The sequence below is a fragment of the Lissotriton helveticus genome, chromosome 2_2 (genome assembly GCF_964261635.1).
Source record: "Lissotriton helveticus chromosome 2_2, aLisHel1.1, whole genome shotgun sequence".
In the NCBI taxonomy this organism is placed as follows: domain Eukaryota; kingdom Metazoa; phylum Chordata; class Amphibia; order Caudata; family Salamandridae; genus Lissotriton; species Lissotriton helveticus.
The window spans coordinates 340,143,514-340,163,035 of NC_136060.1; the positions used below are offsets into that span (position 1 = coordinate 340,143,514).

At 44.0% G+C, this 19,522-nt stretch overlaps 1 protein-coding gene across 1 annotated transcript in view; it reads right to left on the minus strand.

Annotated features, from left to right (window-relative positions):
- Positions 1-19,522, minus strand: part of JAKMIP1 (janus kinase and microtubule interacting protein 1) — a 1,395,482-nt gene that overhangs the window by 446,565 nt on the left and 929,395 nt on the right. Inside the window, 1 exon segment of the mRNA XM_078678490.1 lies at positions 3,684-3,767. Within this exon segment, the coding sequence (XP_078534616.1) occupies positions 3,684-3,767 (84 nt within the window).

The window sequence follows — 19,522 nt, forward strand, 5'->3', positions numbered from 1 at the left end:
ACCTTTATGGACTGATAAACCTGATTCACAACGCAAGCCAACAGTGAAAAATTAAGCCCTCTCCTGTTTTCATGGGAATTCTAACTATCCAGTTTCAAGAGAACAAAAACATAAGGAAAACAAAACTTGACAGGTATCATGACACCAAAATTAATTGAACAATGAAACTATCTGAATATTACTACTTTTATGCCATTCAAGTAAGATTACATTTTAGCACCGCCAAAACCATTACATATTGTGGGGTGAAGTACAGCCATATAATGTGCTTTCATATATGTACTGTATACAACTACACAAAACACATTGATGCAAGTTCATAATGGCATTCACATTGTTCATAATGTAAAATTGAATTACAGGTACATTTCCAAATAATTTCCAATAAACAGCATATCAAAAATATTTGTTATAAAGGTTGTACATGTACAAAAATATTTCATTTTGTTTCAACGAAACTCAAAAAACAAAATGTACATTACTGCTCTTTGGTAAACATCATTTGAGCCTGAATTTAAAACCCAGACTTTTAGGAAAAGCTATGGTTACGAAGTAGCAGTTTCTACTCCTGAATTGATTACGTTGAAAACTACCAATAAAGTCTACTTTTGCTAATTGTTTGCAGAACAGAATTGTTCAATTTTGCATCCAGAGATTTAAAAAAACCAGTACTGTGAGTCTTTAATCACAGCACACATTTATTATTTTATTTCAGCTAAAGCATACCCATGCATCATTGTAGTTCCTTTAGGTTTAACTAAGTTAATTAAGGTCAATGTTGTTCATGTAAACGCAATCATTGTTAAATGGGTAAGCTTGTGCTTTTTATTCCTGCATTGTATGAACTGATATACATGGAAGGGTTTAATGTCAATTCAAATGAGAATTGTGCCGTTGCCATACTTTCACTGCGATTCTCTATTTTACTCAAAAGCAACATCACATATGAGAACTAAAAGAAATATATATCATCTCAAATATTATGTTGTAAGTGTGTATTCAAGATGAAAATGTAAGTATTTTCAGAGTTCATAAGATGATGTTTGGAGAAAAATGATTGAAGTTCCACAATATATCTACATTTCTACTTTATAAAACTTTTCTTACATTACTACTGCAAACCCTGCCTGATGCACTTACGTAATCATCACAGCATTCTTGCATGGGGTTGCCAGTAATGTAATGTTGTCTGTGCAACACTAACAATATTGGTAGCTTTGCGTGAATTTCATTCAACATAAGTAGCTCTTATTACTGAAAAGTTTAACGATCCCTGTTTTAATTTAAACTTTTAAAGCACATGAAAACTGATTTTTCATGGCCCTGAGTAAAAGTAACGTGGTCAAGAATGAATACTGTGGATAAAAAGCTAGCTATTGCATATGACATCACGTTTTCAAAATGTTCCTAAGTTTAGTTTTGCTTTTTACTCCATTGCTTAGCACCTTGCTCTCAACTAGATATTGCTTCAATAGTAACCCATCTGGAGTTTGGCATACAGAGTTCCAAGCCATTGCTTAGTTTAGGATCAGGAATATCTAAATATCACACATAATTCTTAGCCAAGAGCTAGGTAGAATGATAAATTCTGTGTGATAAGCACAAGTATTTGAATGGTACTAATTTGTTTATGTGCATCCAGTAGAAAGAATCAAAAGCTGGAATAATGCAAATATTTTTATGTAAGCCCCTGTGTACGCACTAAGTCACATTTAATCAGATTAAAAGTAGTAATTGCCTTCGCAGAAGAGATTAATTGCATAGTGTTGCAATATTCTAGCATCTGTTGAATAAAGACATTAGTCAAAAATACCTAAAAAGGCAAAAGGTAGAATGACCTTTAACAGTCATAAAAGATAAAGTCATCTAAAGGAGCCTGCTCCAATATAGGACAGTATTTAAAGTACATAATCAGTCATATCTGCCAAGGTTGACTGCCATCCAAACAGGGTGGGAACAAGCATCCATAAATTGTGACCAGAAAATGGTAATTAATAATGCAGAGGTGGTATTTGTTGTTAGTGTTCCTTCATCTCAGATTTAAATAGCTGATTAACACAATCTTATCCAGGTGATGTAAAGGTCAACACTATTGGGTACATATTGTAACTAAACAATAAGGGTAAATTGACTGGTTATTAATAATTTATTAGCAGATCTGAAAGCAGATCCATAAGGCGGATGTGCCACCAATTTTATTCAACTCAAGAGGAATGACTCACTCTATCTCAGTGACAGGCCATGGACCCAGATTTCAGACAAGCTACTGAGTAGAAGATGATGGTGTCCAGTGTCATATGCCACTGACAAATTGAGCACTATTCACCTTAATCCTCAAATAATCTAGTACTGATTCAACAGTGGGTTCAAAGGAAGCCAGCTTGAAAAGGACCAAGAATGTTGTTTTACTTAATGTACGACTGGACCATCTCTCGCTGAAAAACACGTTTTAAAAACATAGCAGACATGATCTATGTCCCCAAAGTTTGGTGACTACTTCTATATTGATGTGGACACCAGCATTTTCCACATCACAAGGGATAATCCTTGTATACAAGGGACAGTTGACCAATTTAAGAAAGACTTTCTAGGTATCAGAAGAAATTTCTTTAATCAACTTTGTACAGCAAGATTCCAGTTGTGACACATTTGGGGAATAGAAAGAACCCATTCATTAAACAAATCAGGATTAAATACCATTAAGAGGACTGCATGAATAGGAAGGTTGTCCTAAGGATAAAACAGCTTAGTGACTAGTGGTCTTTATTTTTACTACTTTATTAGATAAGTAATTTGGAGCATATTACAGACAGACCGAGAACATTTTTACCAGAGTTTTTTTTCAATTCCACCACAGAAGTGAGTCAAAAAATGTTCTGAGGAATATCAGGAACTAAAAAAATGAGGTAGTGTAATGTACATTGTGTTTTGCATAATGACCTTCATGTAGTTTTTATTAATGCAGCACAACATTCATTTTAGATCATGTTTCATCAAGTTTGCCATAACTACTGTGAACGCTTATGAATTGAAAGAGTTTCTGTTGAACAGTTCTCTTTTGATAAATATTATTGCAGCTAAGGCAATAATCATGTTTTTGTTAAAAGAAATGCAATAGAAAAACGTTTTCTTAACCTTTTACATTAAGGGTTGAGCTAAATGTGGACTTATTTTTGAGCCATTATTTTTTCCCAAGGAAAGTAGATTGGTAGTTTTTTGTCAGTTTTGAATTGATGTCTTTTTGGAAGGAAATGGAATACCCAGATGAGTCATCAAAATAAAATTAATAGATTGTCATCATAAATGACGTTATTGAGGTTGAGTAGTTTTATGTACTAACAAATTAAAAATAAAAGCAGAGCGATTATGCGGGATGGACCTAATATTTGCTGGTGATCTGAATATAGTAAAGACTCTGAGTGGTGTCTATTCATTATACGGAAAACACTAACTGAAACATGATTATGGTGAAGAACATAGAAATCTCCACAATCCAGACCTATCCAACTATTGCTTTGATAGCAACTTAGTACAAATCACTTTATATCGATTCTTTAAAAAGCAACTCCCTAATAGTTATGGAAGGGAAATGAGACACAAGAACACCAACATGTGAGAAGGGCAATGAACAGGCTACAGATCAGAAGTGATATCATTTTTAGGAGGGGCTTCGAGCCTATTACCTGTCCTTTGGCAATAAGGGAGTTTTCTAGATCTTCAATTTTAGCTTGACACCGGATGAGATCTGCTTGTAGTTGTTCACGAGTCTGAAAGGACATAAAAATAAATAGAATGATCCATTCTGCTGACAAAAATGTTATTTTATCCCATTCAACTGTGTTAAATTTATTGAAGCTGTCCACACTGGCCCTCATGAATAGGCTTCAACCTGCAGAGAATGTGTCTGTTACAATATAGAACACATTATTCATTAAGCATGTGTGGTTTTCATACAGCATACTACTCTGCTTCATACAGGCCTCACTGCAGACCTGTTAAGTGTTAGGGAGATATATATGGTTTGCTTCTTATATCAGTCTTTTCTAGCAAACTCTAAAACATGCTGCCCTTCACTCAATGTCAAGGTCTTTGCAAGTGTTATATCTAGAAACATGGAAATCTACTTTCTCCCGAAAATTTCACTTGAACAATACTGAGTTCCTATAACTCTCTCGAAACAACTACCTCCCAAACCAGTTCATAAATGTCTTTACTCACTCTTCCCACTAGATGTTTTATAATCTTATGGACCATTTACCATATCACTTGGTCTCAATATAGTCTTCAACGTCACACAACTCCACACATCAACAAGCTAATAAAATCATGGATATACCTGCTGTGTCTCATAAAGGACAATAAATCTTCCATATCTCCAGTTGACTTTGAGACAACTGTCCAATTCTTTGTTCATTTCCATTTTGATGGAGGTATTGCCTTTTTAGCTAGACTACCTAACTTTCTTTTGTGCCTCTCAAAGCATCTTTTCATGCTGCAGTCCGTCTCATATCTAATACTAAAGAAATCTGGTTGTATCACCCGATCCTTAAAGAACAGGGAAAGCATTATCTGGTTGAGACTCTATGTAGCCCCAGCTTCCTTATAGTAGGAAATTCCCAAAGTGCCAGAGTGGATCTAGAAATTCTTGAGCAGTACCTCTGTGTACCAGTAGGTTGTGTCAACCGCTCTGCATCGGCTGCGCCTGAAGTGAAGTGTGCCGTGCCTATATTGGCGCCACCCCAGCGCGCTGACATCAGTTTCTTATAATGACTATTTCCATGCCATAAACATGGAGATTCGGCACAAGGCTGATTTGATCAGTGCGTAGGATGCGGGCCTACACGGACCTTTTACGATGAAGTACCTGTTCAGAGAATGGGACGATTGGGAGAGTCGGTAAGAAATCTGCAGCTAAATAGGCTCTTTACCAGATAACAAAAGACACACATTTAATGGACAGAATGCAGAATAAATCAAAACATTCACCCCCAGTCTAGAGATCTGGGTTAGATCCATCATTCTTTTGCTCACCATGCCACCCCAGTTTAGTTCTGGCCATATGCAAATCAGCCTTGCCCCGGTGCCTCATGGGAATAATTCAGCCCAAACTGCTAAGCCAGGTCCTCCCTGGCCGGAAACAAGCATCCTAGGACCGGTTTCGGGGTTTTACCTCTCATCAGCCAGGATTGCTTGAATTCAGTGGCATAGTTAGCCCGGGACCCACGTGGGTCCCGTGCTCTCCATGCCACTGGAGGCAGGCTATCCTGGCTGATGAGGGGTGTAACCCCAAAACCAGTCCTAAGATGCTTGTTTCCAGTCTGGGAGAACCTGGACTGGCAATTTGGGCTGGACTATTCCCATTGGGCGCAGGGTCAAGACTGATTTGCATTTGGCTGGGTTCAAACTGGAATGGCATCGGGAGCAAAAAACGATGGATTTAGGCCCAGATCTCTGTACTGGGGTGAATGTATGACATTGTTCTGCATTCTGTCCATCAATTGTTCTTTTTGCGTTTGTCACCCCGAGTACGGCGGGCATGCCCAGACGTGCCTCCTGTCCTCTCCATGCCACTGGAGTCAGGCTATCCTGGCTGAAAAGGAGTGAAACCCCAAAACCGGTCCTAAGATGCTTGTTTCCAGTCAAGGGAGAACCTGGCCTGGCAGTTCGGGCTGGACTGTTCCCGTTGGGCGCAAGGTCAAGACTGATTTGCATATGGCTGGTTTCAAACAGGAATGGCATAGGGAGCAAAAAACGATGGATTTAGGCCCAGATCTTACTACTGAGGCGAATGTATGACATTGTTCTGCATTCTGTCCCTCAATTGTTCTTTTTGCATTTGTCAGCCCGAGTGGGACAGGTATGCCTAGACATGGGTCCCTGCTCTCCATGCCACTGAAGGCAGGCTATCCTGGCTGATGAGGGGTGAAACCTCGAAATCATTCCTAGGATACTTGTTTCCAGTCCAGGGAGAACCTGGTCTGGCAGTTCGGGCTGGGCTGTTCCCACTTGGGGCAGTGCCAAGACCGATTTGCATATAGCTGGGTTCAAACTGGAATGGCACGGGGAGTAAAAAATCGATGGATTTAGGCCCAGATCTATGTACTTGTGTGAATGTATGACATTGTTCTGCATTCTGTCTATCAATTGTTCTTTTTGCATTTGTCACCCCGAGTGGGACGGGTATGCCCAGACGTGGGTCCCGTGCTCTCCATGCCACTGGAGTCAGGCTATCCTGGCTGATATGGGGTAAAAACCCAAAACTGATCCTAGGATGCTTGTTTCTAGTCCAGGGAGAACCTGGCCTGGCAGTTTGGGCTGGACTGTTCCCATTGGGTTCAGGGTCAAGACTGATTTGCATATGGCTGGGTTCAAACTGGAATGGCATGGGGAGCAAAAAGACGATGGATTTAGGCCCAGATCTCTGTACTGGGGTGATTCACATTGCATTCTGTCCGTTTATTTTTCTTTTTGCCTTTACCAGATAAGGTATTACGGAAAGTAAGTAAGAGCTGACATTATGTGTTCTTGATGGTGATGCATTGATCTTACAAAGGTTTTTCCCCAGTCGCATCCAAGACCTTGCACCACTTGAGGGTGAAGACGTCATTCGGGATCCCTAAAGCATCAATGGCTAATCTCCTCCACCCTGGAGCTCAGAGATCCCGCCAGGTGCTACAAGGACAGGAAAATGCTCTGAGGTTCCAAACATGTCCAGAGGTGCAGAGCCTCATGACACAGGGTCCAAGACCCCCCCACGCCATAATTCTTGCAGTACAACATGGCGGTGGTGTTGTCCGTAAACACCTGAATCAGCCTTCTCCTGATGGAAGGAAGGATGGAAGGCTTTCTATGCCAAGTAACTCTCACTCTCAACTTCAACAGGTGGATTTGGATCTGAGACCAGAGTCTTCTGATCTCCTTCTTCCCAGTGAATGCAGGAGGTCCACTACAATCTGGAGAAGGGTGACAACTGCCTGTGGTGAGCCCGACTTCAATAGTAATTTTTCGAGGTAGGGGAAGTCTGGCACCCCTGACTTCTGCAGGCAGGCTGCAACCACCACCATCACTTTCGTGAACAGCTGAGGGACACTGGTAAGGACTAAGTGAAGCACAGCGAACTGAAAATGAATGTTTCCCACCATGAACCGTAGGATATGTTTATGGCCCGGTAGGACAGGGATACCGAAATAGGCATCCTGCAAGTCCACCACTACCATCCAGTCTGCAGGGACCAAGGCTGACAGGTCCTGAGCCAACCTGAGCTTTTTCATATTCTCCTTTTCCAGGAAGCTTTTGAGAGGGTGCAGACCTAGTATAGGGTGGTGGCCTTTGTCCTTCTTCGGCACCAGAAAGTAGTGGGATTTTAAACCACGACTCACGTTTGATGTCAGTACCCTCTTTATGGCTCCTTTGGTCAAAAGAGCCTGCACTTTCTGACGCAGTAGGGAGAGATGATCCTAAATTAGCCGGTACGAGAATGGTGACATGGGCAATATGGTTTCTGCGAATGCAAGGGCATAACCCTGCCTCCTCTGAGACCATGGACAGCACTTGCTCAACCGAATCCCATACTGCATGAGTATACTGGCCCAAGAGGCATATGGTGTTCATGGACTGCAGTGCAAGGGTCGCGGAAGAGAACATCCTCTAGCCAGCTTCTTGTGTTCCTATCCGGTGGAGTGCTAGGGGATCCACCACAGTTGACTCTGGATGTGGAGGCATGGATGACTAGACTCTACAGGGTGGGTGAGGAACACTAATTCTCCAGGAGCAGGTCGGTGGTGGTGGGCAATCATCCTGTGCACAGAGGTGCCTGTGCAGGGCTTGGCCCAGGCCCTGAGCAGGACATCAGTGAGGGCCTTCTTCAAGGTGTTTTGTGGGAGCACACCTTGGTTAAAGCACCTCTGTCAAGACGTTAGTCTTGACTGCCGCTGAGGACAGCTTAAGGTCTAAGACCTCAGCCACCCTCCTCACCACTATGGCAAATGAAGCCCCTTTCTCCTCAGTCATAGTAGGAGGACAGAATAGGCCAGTGTCCGGGCAGGTGTCCAGACCACTGACACCAGTTACTTCTGGAGCGGATGATGCCAACATGGAACCAACCATCATCACCTACTGGCGCAGCCTCTGGATGTGGAGGCATGGATGACTAGAGTCTACAGGGTGGGTAAGGAACGCTGATTCTCCAGGAGCAGGTCGGTGGTGGCGGGCAATCATCCTGTGCACAGATGTCTGTGCAGGGCTTGGCCCAGGCCTTGAGCAGGACATCAGTGAGGGCTTTCATCAAGGTGTTTTGTGGGAGCACACCTTGGTTAAAGCACCTCTGTCAAGACGTTAGTCTTGACTGCCGCTGAGGACAGCTTAAGGTCTAAGACCTCAACCACCCTCCTCACCACTATGGCAAATGAAGCCCCTTTCTCCTCAGTCATAGTAAGAGGACAGAATAGGCCAGTGTCCGGGCAGGTGTCCAGACCACTGACACCAGTACTTCTGGAGCGGATGATGCCAACATGGAACCAATCATCATCACCTACTGGCGCAGATGTGAAACCTTAAAATCTGAATCTCTTGTTTTCTGATTCAGCTATGCTTCCTCCATACTCACCTTTGGGCTGTTTTTAGCCTGACTCTATCCATGACGTCACCTGCATAAACATTAGGTCACAAATGTTGAGACATTGTAGGCTGCGTAAACATGCAAAGTCAGCACAAAAGAACAGTTGATGTCTGCACTGTGGGTTTCATGTGTATTTTAAACAATAGTAAAGCCTTAGATAAAGTTTGTCCAGATAAACCTATCTTGTTATGCAGCCTCAAGATGCAACAGCTACACAAGGCACCAAGGTTGTTGATTCTTACCGATTGTTTCATTTGAGTGTTCTTCCCAGAGCCTTGTTTACCTCTAGGGTTTTCTTGTCTTTGGTTTTCACTATATAAACCCATGTAACCATAGTTCAGTGTGTTCTCTCCTCCGTATCTTGATGGTACTGGTCGGATGGAGACCCATTCATGAATGACTTAATAATTTACCTATGGTTTGTACTTCGCTCCACTGTTGATTCCTTCTTACTTTATAAGGACCCGTGGCAAGAGTGGTGACCCTGCACCAAGCAGAATAAAATTAATCTGCTCCACAAATTGGCGCCCGTATGTGGGTCCCCATCAAGGGGAGTCGGACCGGGGGAGGAGATCAGGTCGGTAAGACGGACTTCGCTGAGGAGCACGACACCTGATGAGATTAGTGTTGCTCGTGGTCCAAGGTGATTTTTCAGCTCTCCAACTCTGATCTTCCTGGCGGCTGCTAGCCTTGATTGGGGCCTCTGGATGGTCATCTTTGGATCAGGGAAGATCGACAGGTGGGAGGCAGAGACTACGCATGAGGTAAAACTGAATTGAACCGGTTCATGTGTTCATTTGGTTTGGATCTGTTTGACCTTTGCTTGGCTTGGTATTCGTCTTGATTTGGTATTTCATTGGTAATCTGTTTGGAATTTGGTAATCCGTTCGGACTCTGTTTTGAATTTTGAAACCTAGGTTCTGTTTGGTATTTTGAAATCTAAGTTTTATTTTGAGACTTGCTATTTGTTTTGACTGACATTTTGTTTTACAGGTTAATGTGAGAATATGTTTTATTTCTCTCTGTTTATTTTTATTTTTTTATTAGCATTTTAAAAGACATACAATGTCTAACATGTAATTAACATACAGACCGTTGTACAACAACATCCATCATCCAGTTTTTGCAACTTTACATTGTTATCTGTGATTGCATTGTTACAGCACGGCTATTAAGCACATTTAGTCAACTTGGTACGTTTGCAAATATTCAACCAAATATTTCCAGTAATCTCTAGGCTTTGAACACGTGGGGAGCTCTTCCTCATATGTTTGCAAGGTATCTTTACAATACGTCAGATCTTTGATCCACTGTTTAACCTTTGGGGCCTTTCTACTACCCCAGCATAGTGATATTCTGCACTTGGCTAGCAGTAATGCAATTACACAAAATTTGAGCTTAGTGGCCCGCACACCTGGAACGAGTCCCAGTAAGCATGTACGCACAGAGCAGTCAAAAGTAATGCCCAACATACAGGCGGGCAACTAGAGCCAAATTTCGGGTGGGGCCTGAAAAATATTTCGGGGGAGGCTAATTCTTCCAAACATAGACAGAGTGGCTGTAAGAAGGGGCGAACACACAACAAAAGCCTCATTTACACGTAAATGGTCTTTTAAAGACCTGTTAAGTACTCGGGTGCGGCTGCAATTAAATGCTCGCCAGCCCGCGAAGCTGTCTCCGGCCGGGCTGACACACACAACTGGGGGGCTGAAGCCCGGTGAGCCCAATGGGTGTTGCGCGCCTGCCAACATAGCACCCAACTTCTGTGTAACTGTTTCCCAAAATTCTGCCACTGTTACACAAGACCATGCACGATGTAGAAAATCCGCTATTTCTGCGTTGCATCGTTGGCATTTTGAATCCGTACGTAAACCATACCTACAACCCTTGCGGGGGTATGGTAGGTCGGGTGCAGATATTATAGTGCAGCATACGTAGGTTTCCATTGGGCGTTAATAACCCCGTTAGTAAACAGCTAATAGTCCATTCCTCCTCTGTTAACGGTTCATCTAGACTATCATTCCACTTCCTCAATGCCTCGCGTGTAGTGCCCGCTATATCTTCCTGCAATTTAACATAAAGTCTAGACACCATGTGTTTAGCAGTAGGAGCTGTAAGTAGTAGCTGTAGCGTGGACAGTTGTGGTGGCTAAGCAGGTAGGACGGGTATAGTTTCTTTATCGCCCCTTGTAATCAATGATCCATGAATTTAAACAATAACGTCTGGTTACTTATAAATGAATGCTCAGCAAGTGTTTTAAAAACACCATTACAGTATAAATCCCCCATAGTGTCAATGCCTACTTGGCGCAGTAGACCCATTCCCACCTCTTCCTGTGTAACCGATATTTCAGGATGATAGTGTAGTGGTAGTGCAGGTGCATAAAGCGGTAATTTATTGGCTTTGCAACCCATTGTTCGCCAAGCACTATTTGTCTTATCTATGGTATTTATGTCTCGGTTATGCAGTGTAGGTCTACTATGTGTTATGATAGTATCTAACGGAACTGGCATGGAATCTGCCTCTTCAGTTGCGCATATCGCAACTGAAGAGGAAGATGCCATGCCAGTTAAATAAGGGATCCTATGGTACCAAAAATGTGCATATTGTGCTCGCGCACATACATAATAAAGTAAAAAGTCTGGAACCTTGAATCCTCCCTGTGAATAAGGCAAAGTGAGAGCACGCATTTTAATTCGGGCATGTTTACCCGCCCATATCAGGCGAAGCACCATAGTGGATATCCTACGAAATACTTCTGCTGGAGGCTTAATCAGGATATTATTAAATAGGTATTATAATTTTGATAGTATAACCACAATGGCTAGCCAGTCAGCAAATGATAGTGGTAGTTGAATCCATTGCCCTATTTTCTCTTCCAGTAGTCTAATTGCCCTGCCATAGTTGGTGCGGATTACAACTTCTGGGTCACGGTGATACCAAACACCTAAGTATATTACAGGCTCTGATTGCCATTCTAGTGGATAGTCCATGGGTTGCGGGTGTGTGGTGTCTGTTAATGGTATAATTAGTGATTTGGACCAGTTTATTGTGATGCCAGACTGTTGCCCAAACTTAATATATTCTCTTAGTAGAGGATTTAGATGGTTTTCAGGGTCTCGCACATATAACATCATGTTGTCTGCATATAGCGATATATGCAAAGGTCTTTGCGGGAATTGAAGCGCTGAATAATGATGCCCCTGCCTAATCTTACATGCCAATGGTTCAAGTGCTATCGCAAGTAGTAATGGGGACAGCGGGCAGCCTTGCCTTGTCCCCCTGGCAATTGGTATGGCAGTAGATATGTATTTATTAACTCTAGAACGTGCCGTTGGGGCAGTGTATAGCAGCAGTATGCATTGTAAAAAAATAGGGGGGAATCCCATTCACCTTAGTATCATGTGTAAATACGACCATTCAATAGAATCAAATGCTTTAGCAGCATCTAAGAGAATCGCAGCGGCTTTTGCACTGGGAACCAGGTAATGCGAGAGTGCGAAGAGTGTTCTGGTGTTGTGGGCTGTTGACCTTAAAGGGATAAACCCTGACTGATCTGGCAAAATTACATTGGTCATCAGTGGTTGTAGTCGAATGGCAAGTAGTTTGGCCAAAATGTTAGTATCTACATTGATAAGAGACAATGGTCTATATGAATCACAATATTCCGGGTCTTTGTTAGGTTTCAGAAGAGCAATTAGCATGGCTTCCCACAGTGTTGGCGGTAGTAGGTTCTTATCATGAGCATCCCCATACAGCTCTACCAAGTGGGGTGCTAATTGATCCACAAACGACTTATAGAACTCGCACGTGAACCCATCAGGGCCAGGCGCTTTACCGTTTGGTAGAGATGTAATAACTTCAGTTACCTCCTCTACTGTGATCCGTAAGGACAGATAGTCCCTTTGCGCATCCGATAGCCATGCTATCGCTACATCTGCTAGGTATTCCATTATTACGTCTGAGGAAACTGTGCGCTTTGTGGCATATAGGTCCCCATATGTGGCCATAAATTCCCTTAATATTCCCTTTGTGTCGTGGTGCAGCAAGCCCATTGGCATCTCTGACCGCCCGGACAATGTGTGATGCATGACCTGAACATATTTTAGCAGTCAGTGTTCTCCCAGGTGTACCACCTTCACCATAGGATCTCTCTGTCTGACGCTTAGTCACATATTTGAGTTTGTCTTCTGCATACGTTTGGTATTCTGACAGTACAACCCTAATTTCACCCAATATCTTTGTACATTGTGTATGCTCATATTCATGTTCCAGTGTACGCAGTGGCTCCTCGCGCATAGAAAGCTGCCTTCTTATATCCCTGAGAATACCAGCTGTGGTGCTTATACGGATACCTCGAATAGTAGCCTTAAAAGCCTCCCATGATGGGCCAGGATCTTCAGTAGTAGGTTGATTAAGATCAAAATACTCTGTGATAGCATGACTAATGGTGTCAGTGTACACTGAATCTAATAATGCCTTTGCATTGAACCTCCAACTATAAGGGGGTGGTACATAGTGTGGCATGGTCATGGAAAGTAATACTGGGATGTGATCTGACAACGTCCTGGACAAATGACTTACAGAACGCGTGCAGTATGTCATCAGAACCCAACCAATAATCAATAAGAGACCAGCTTTTGTGCGCTGCTGACACATGCGTGGCCTCCAGATGGCCAGGGTGTCTGAATCTCCAAACATCAGTAAGATGCATGTCGGCCATAATATCTTTTAATTTACCCAATGCTCATTTGTGAGGTTCCACTGATGCTCCTGATCTGTCAAGTCCGCCATGTATGTCTGGTAAGTTGTGAAGTTTGCGCCATATTGCATGGTAAAATTCAGGGTTATCTACATTTGGGACATATGTGTTAATTATGGCCAGTCTTTGCCCACTCAGTGTACCCGTTATTATAACATAGGCCCCTGCTCGTCAGAGATGGTAGTGTCACCCCTAGAGTATGAGCAGTAGGACGATTCATGTATTGACTCCGCCCATCTTCATCCAATGTGGGTGTTAGAGTGGGGTGCAATATGCGTTTCTTGTAGGAGAGCGATGTCAACTTGCAGCCTGTCAAAATATGCAAATACTTGCCTAATCATTTTTGGGTTATTTATCCCCTAACATTCCAAGTTAACAAGTTCAAGTGTTTAGGTTGTAGTCTCTCAGTGGACATCTGTAACCATTGATGCCCAACGTGTTAACATGTAGTGCTTTCAGCATGCATTGCTGTCTTTTTCTAAGTTAAAATTAATGGTGCAATACACCTCATCATGGTCCTGGATTTCAGAGATGTCTCTCAAGTACATTGGTCTGCATTTTTTTTTAACAAACTTTATTGAGCCTTCAGTCAGAATACAATACACCATTTCAAATATGATTGGCATTTTCATTTTTGTTGGTCATTATCCCGTCCTGCTCCTTAATGAAAGTTACAAACTTCAAATCCTTGTATCCAGCATTACACAACATGAAATATTCATTTTGTATAAAAGGAACATATGGATTCTTCCACCATAATTACTAATGTCTTAAAGGAGCCTTGTCTTGCATCTGAACTTTCAAGCCCTAACCTATAGCAACTACTCCTTCCCCCTCCCCTTCCTGGTTCGTCTGTGTCCTGACTCCTATTCCGTCTCACCATCATGAGTTATCAATGGTCTCTGACCTGTATTTCCACTGTGCCTTGGGCCATTCTGTGTAATTTGTTCTAGCTGCCACTAACTATGCAGACATTGTTGTGATTATTTATAAGGAAATTATGCTACTGGGCAACCCCTCACCTACCATTCTGGTCCCCATCTGGCCTACGTGTCTAGGCCCCCCCCTCCTCCCAAACCACAGATAAAAAGCCTGGGAGTTTGGCTAGATAAATCACTTGATTTCACTTTCCAGGCCACCAAAACCTCATCTACCTGTTTTGGGCTGGTGAGAATGCTCTGGAAAGTTCTCCCTTTGCTCCCGTTCCAGGCGAGGAGAGTCATGGTTCAGGCCCTGATACTCTCTCGCCTGGATTACGATAATGCTCTTTACCTGGGAGCTCCGGTGGCCGCAATCAACAAACTCCAGGTCATCCAAAACTGTGCGGCCCGACTGCTTTTCCAAATTCCACGCTGGCAGTCGGCCAAACCCGCTCTGAGGAAGCTACACTGGCTTCCTGTGGCAGCTAGGGTACAAGTTAAAGCTATGTGCCTGGTCTAGAAAGCCATACACAAAACAGGTCCAGCCATAATGCACCCCCTAGCCACTCTCTACCTTCCCCTCAGAGCTCTCCGCTCCAGCTCGTTACATCTGGCCACCACGACTAAGATAAATAAAGCTCGCTGGGGTGGCCGCTCATTCTCACACAATGCTGCGAGAATATGGAATTCCCTCCCGCTTGACCTTATAGAGAATAACAATCTGCTGGCATTCAGAAAGCTTTTAAAAACTCATTTGTTCGGAAGAGCCTGTTAGCACCCTATCCTGCCGCCTTTTCATTCCAGCTAAAGAGCTGCGAGGCCTCAGGGTAGACTACGCGCTATATAAATATAATTTTCATTTCATTTCAAGGTGGGGTCAACAAATGTAGGTGAGATGTCTAGCTGTGTAAATTCTTCTAGCATAGTGTCCCAGTCCAAGGAGATGGGATGTTTTCTCAGTCCTCTCGTCTCCTCCCGTCTAAGCGACGCGCTTTCAGCACTACCCCAACGAACTACCTCCTCATGCCAAATGTGTAGTGGGGGGTTCCTCGGGGACTTCCATCTCATAGTAATCGCTCTGATAGCCAATATTATCGCTAGGTCCAGAAAACGCAAGTTAACTTTCTGTTTTTAGCATGCTTGCACAGGCCCAACAGGCACTCTAATATGTTGTCTGTTATTGTGAGATGTGTGATTTCTCCGAGCATGTTCCGGATCTGACCCCAGTAATCCCTGAGGTGCAGGCAGGCCCATAACATGTGCACAAAGCCAGCCTCCTCTGCCTTGCATCGCGGGCAGCTGTTCTGGGCCTCTGGGAACATGTACTGTATCCTCTTCGGGGTTAAGTAAGATCTATGGAGAACCATAGTGTGTAGAAACTTAAGTTTGGCGTTTCGGGAGACTCTCTTGGGATGTTCTAGAATATTTTCCCAGGCCTTGTCTGGATTCGGCACGCCCGCTGTGTCCGCCCATTTTGCACAAAGGCTTGTGAGGTCTGTGGAAGCCTGCGCTCGGATGCCTGTATGGAGCCATTTAACTAGGTGCCCCTCCCCTCCCCATGTGATAGAGGAGCTGTACCAAGTCATGTTGCGGGGGTTCGCTGCGCTGGGGTGCCCATGTCACCCTTATATAATGCACTATTGTTGCATGCAGTAAGTAAAGCCTATTAGGAGCTCCAGTGTACCTCATGAACGTGGCATGGTCCAGAAGAGCACCATCCCCAAAGAAGGACCCCACCTCTGCCACTCCGGCATCTATCCAATCCTGTATCCTAGTCATTGTAAGCTTACTACCCATAGCTGGCAGCCCCAATAGTGGAATATTGGGCGCGTAGGAGGTCGCAGCTGAGGTGTACTGTAGAGCCTTTTTCCCCGCATTGTAATGCCGTTATTAACAATGGGGGTCCGTCCAAGGGTATTTTCATTTTCAGGAGTAACATGTTATGTAGGGTACCTCGCTCTAGATCGCGTGTGCTATAACCTATTTCCTGAAGGTTTCTGCCTGCCATCCAATAAGACAGCCACTGTAGTTGGGAGGCATAGTAATATGTCCGGAAATCAGGGACACCCAACCCTCCCTTGTTCGATGTCAATTGCAATTTCTTGAGACTTACTCTACGTCTGCCCCCGCCCCAAATAAGATCGAGCAGTAACGTATCTAGGATGCGAAATGTGGACGGTGGTACCAACACAGGCAAATTAACAAAGAAATACAATAGGCAGGGAAGCATCACCATCTTGGAGATGGCTATTCTTCCCATCACTGACAGAGGCAGGGACGTCCAGAAGGAAATGCTGGAGCGTAGCGAAGCAATGGCCTTCATAAGATTGCCCTCCAGTTTGTCCAGTTGAGTCCTGTATATATGGATACCCAGGTATATAAATGTATCCACCGCTACAGGTATCTGATAGGTGCCAAATTGGATCCTATCTGGGCGTAATCCATCTCGGAAATAAAAAGCATGTGACTTCCCTGAATTTATAGCCAATCCTGATATGGCCTAGAAGGCGGAAAATACATTTGGGAGTGGGTTTGCCTCACCCTCCAAGTCTCGCATATATATGAGGATGTCATCCTCATATATCAAAAGAAGGTGTGTGGTGTCCTGTACGGGAATTCCCAAAGCATCAGATGACCTTCTCAAAGCTATAGCCAGTGGCTCCAGCGCAAGAACAAACAGGAGGGGTGGGAGCGGGCACCCCTGCCTGGTGCCTCTATGTATAGTGTATTCGGGGGAAATATATCCTCCTGTACGTGCCCTTGCAGTGGGGTCAACATAGAGCAGACGTACCCATCGCAGAAAGTCCGGGGGGAGGCCAAAGCGCAATAGGGCAGCAAACATGTAGTCCCATGTTAAAGAGTCAAATGCCTGACGCAGATGTTGAGCGAAGTGCTAGGTGCGGGGAGAAACCCACATTGGTCTCAGAGTCTGAGACTGGGAAGGACAGGTACCAGACGATTGGCAAGGGCCTTACTGAGGATTTTATATTTGGTAGCCAGTAAAGACAGTGGCCTGTAGTTGGACAGTACATTGGTCTGCATAACAGTTCCCAACATCCACCCCACCACCCTCCACCCACTTTAGCATCCCAACCATGCCAAAGACATTCCCCTGTGACAAGAAACAACATAACCAAACTTTGATTGGGGAACACCCGCTTAGGTGTCCACCAGGTGCACACAACTCCATCCAACAGAGTGAATGTGGTCAGGTATACATTAGTGATGCAGACTGAACATTTCCTACATCTTATAGGTTTCCATAATGATCACCAATTATTTATCCCTGGTTTGTACAACAGTCTATGTCAAAGTGCCCGTCCCCCCCACCATATAATTCACACAGATTTCAATTGAACCCAAAGGGAGGCCCCAGAGAAGCAACAGGGTCATAACTTTCCCATCAGCGCGTAACGCACAAACACAGTACCCTAACCTGCATATACCTCCTCTGACTCCATAACCACAGATATAGTTTTGTACATTAATTTGAAAGTAGCCGAGTCGATCGGGTAGGCCATGCACTAAGGCCCACAGTAGCTATAATCCCATATCAAGGCAAAACAAATATGTAGTCTGCAGATACTTTCCTCCTAGGAGAGTAGCTTCTCCATTCGTGACTTTGTGCATAGTAGTTAATCACTGGATACTCCAGCATTGCGTGTGCTCTGAGCTAACGTAGGCCTGGCCAAATATTTATATGTCCTTATCCGCCCACAGTCAACACCAGATGATGCTCGAGCCTAGCGCCTTCATTATCGCACAGTATTGTCTGCAATACAGTCTGTTACTACTGTGCATACATACGCCATACCGGTCTATAATGTCTGAGAACCAGTGATATTCTTCCTCCCTAGAAGTGGCTACTCCGAGTCTTTATTGTGCTCCGCTCTCTTTTGTTCTTTCCGCTTACTGTGGAGTTTCTTTAGGAAGTCTTGCGCTGCCTTTGGTGTCTGGAGAATGGTAGAGCGGCCCTCGTGCGTAACCTGCAGCCGGGCCGGGTAAAGCATAGCGTACTCTATTCCCAATTCTCACAGTTTCTTTTTCGCTGGGTTGAATTCTTTGCGCGCAAGTTGGACTGACATTGGGAAGTCTGGGTACAACTTCAACGCATTTCCCTGGTAGTTAATCTGCGGTCGTTCTCGAACCAGTCTTATAATTACATCTCGATCTCTATAATTGAGGACTCGAGCTATGATGAGTCTTGGAGTGGCGCCAGGCTTCGGTCGTGGGGCTAGGGATCTATGCGCGCTTTCTGTCAGGAAGACCGATGAAAGGTGTTCCGCACCAAACACGCAGCGAAGCATTTCCTCCACGTAGGTTTCCATCCGTCCTGTGTTTGTAGACTCTGGTACTCCTGGGATTTTTATGTTATTGCGACGAGATCTCGCTTCTAAATCCTCCGCTTTATTCTTGATAGTGTCTAGCAACTTTTCCATCTCCTTGCATTTTTGGGTTGTGCCGTGCGATTCATCTTCCACTGCAGTTATTCGAGTTTCGGCCTCAACAAGCCGCTCTCCGTGCTTTTCCAATTTAGCCGCCATATTGTCAACCCGTAGAGTGATGGTGTCCAGTTTCCCATTTATATCCTGTAGACTTTGTTGAAAGGCCTCCAGCACACCTTCCATGCCGGCACTTGGAGCATGTTCAGTTTCAAGTTCAGTGTCCGATTGCGCCATCGCACCCCTGGTGTTCTTTTTCGCTTCAAATGGCAACTTGGACTGTTGCTTGTCCGGCTTTACCATTGTCGCTTTATTAAGCACCTCAGTCTCAGGAATGAAGTACTGTGTATACACTTGGTGCGTGCATGATGGTGCACAATTCTCGCTCTACAATGTGTGGTCGTCGCTCCACTTCGGTCCCTCAGCTGCTAAATAATCTCTACTGCAAAGCAAAATTCACAGACACTCAGTAGTAGGCACAGCATGCAATAGGAAATATAGCGCCGCTCCAGGTTCAGCTTCCCCCACCACAGAGACAGATCAACTAGTGAAAGTGCCAGGTCTGCAGCCACTTTGCAGCCTTGATTCCTCCTCTTCCAGCTCTTGGCGCGAGTAACGGTTCACTGCAATCCCAATAAGCACATTTTTCGAGTCTCACACAATAAGAGCCCCCAGGACAGATAGACAGTAGATATTATATCCCATTCTCCTCAGTACTCCATTACCAAACAATGGTATGTCTAGCTTTCATGCTGTTGTGATGTCATCTAGTCTGGGCTCA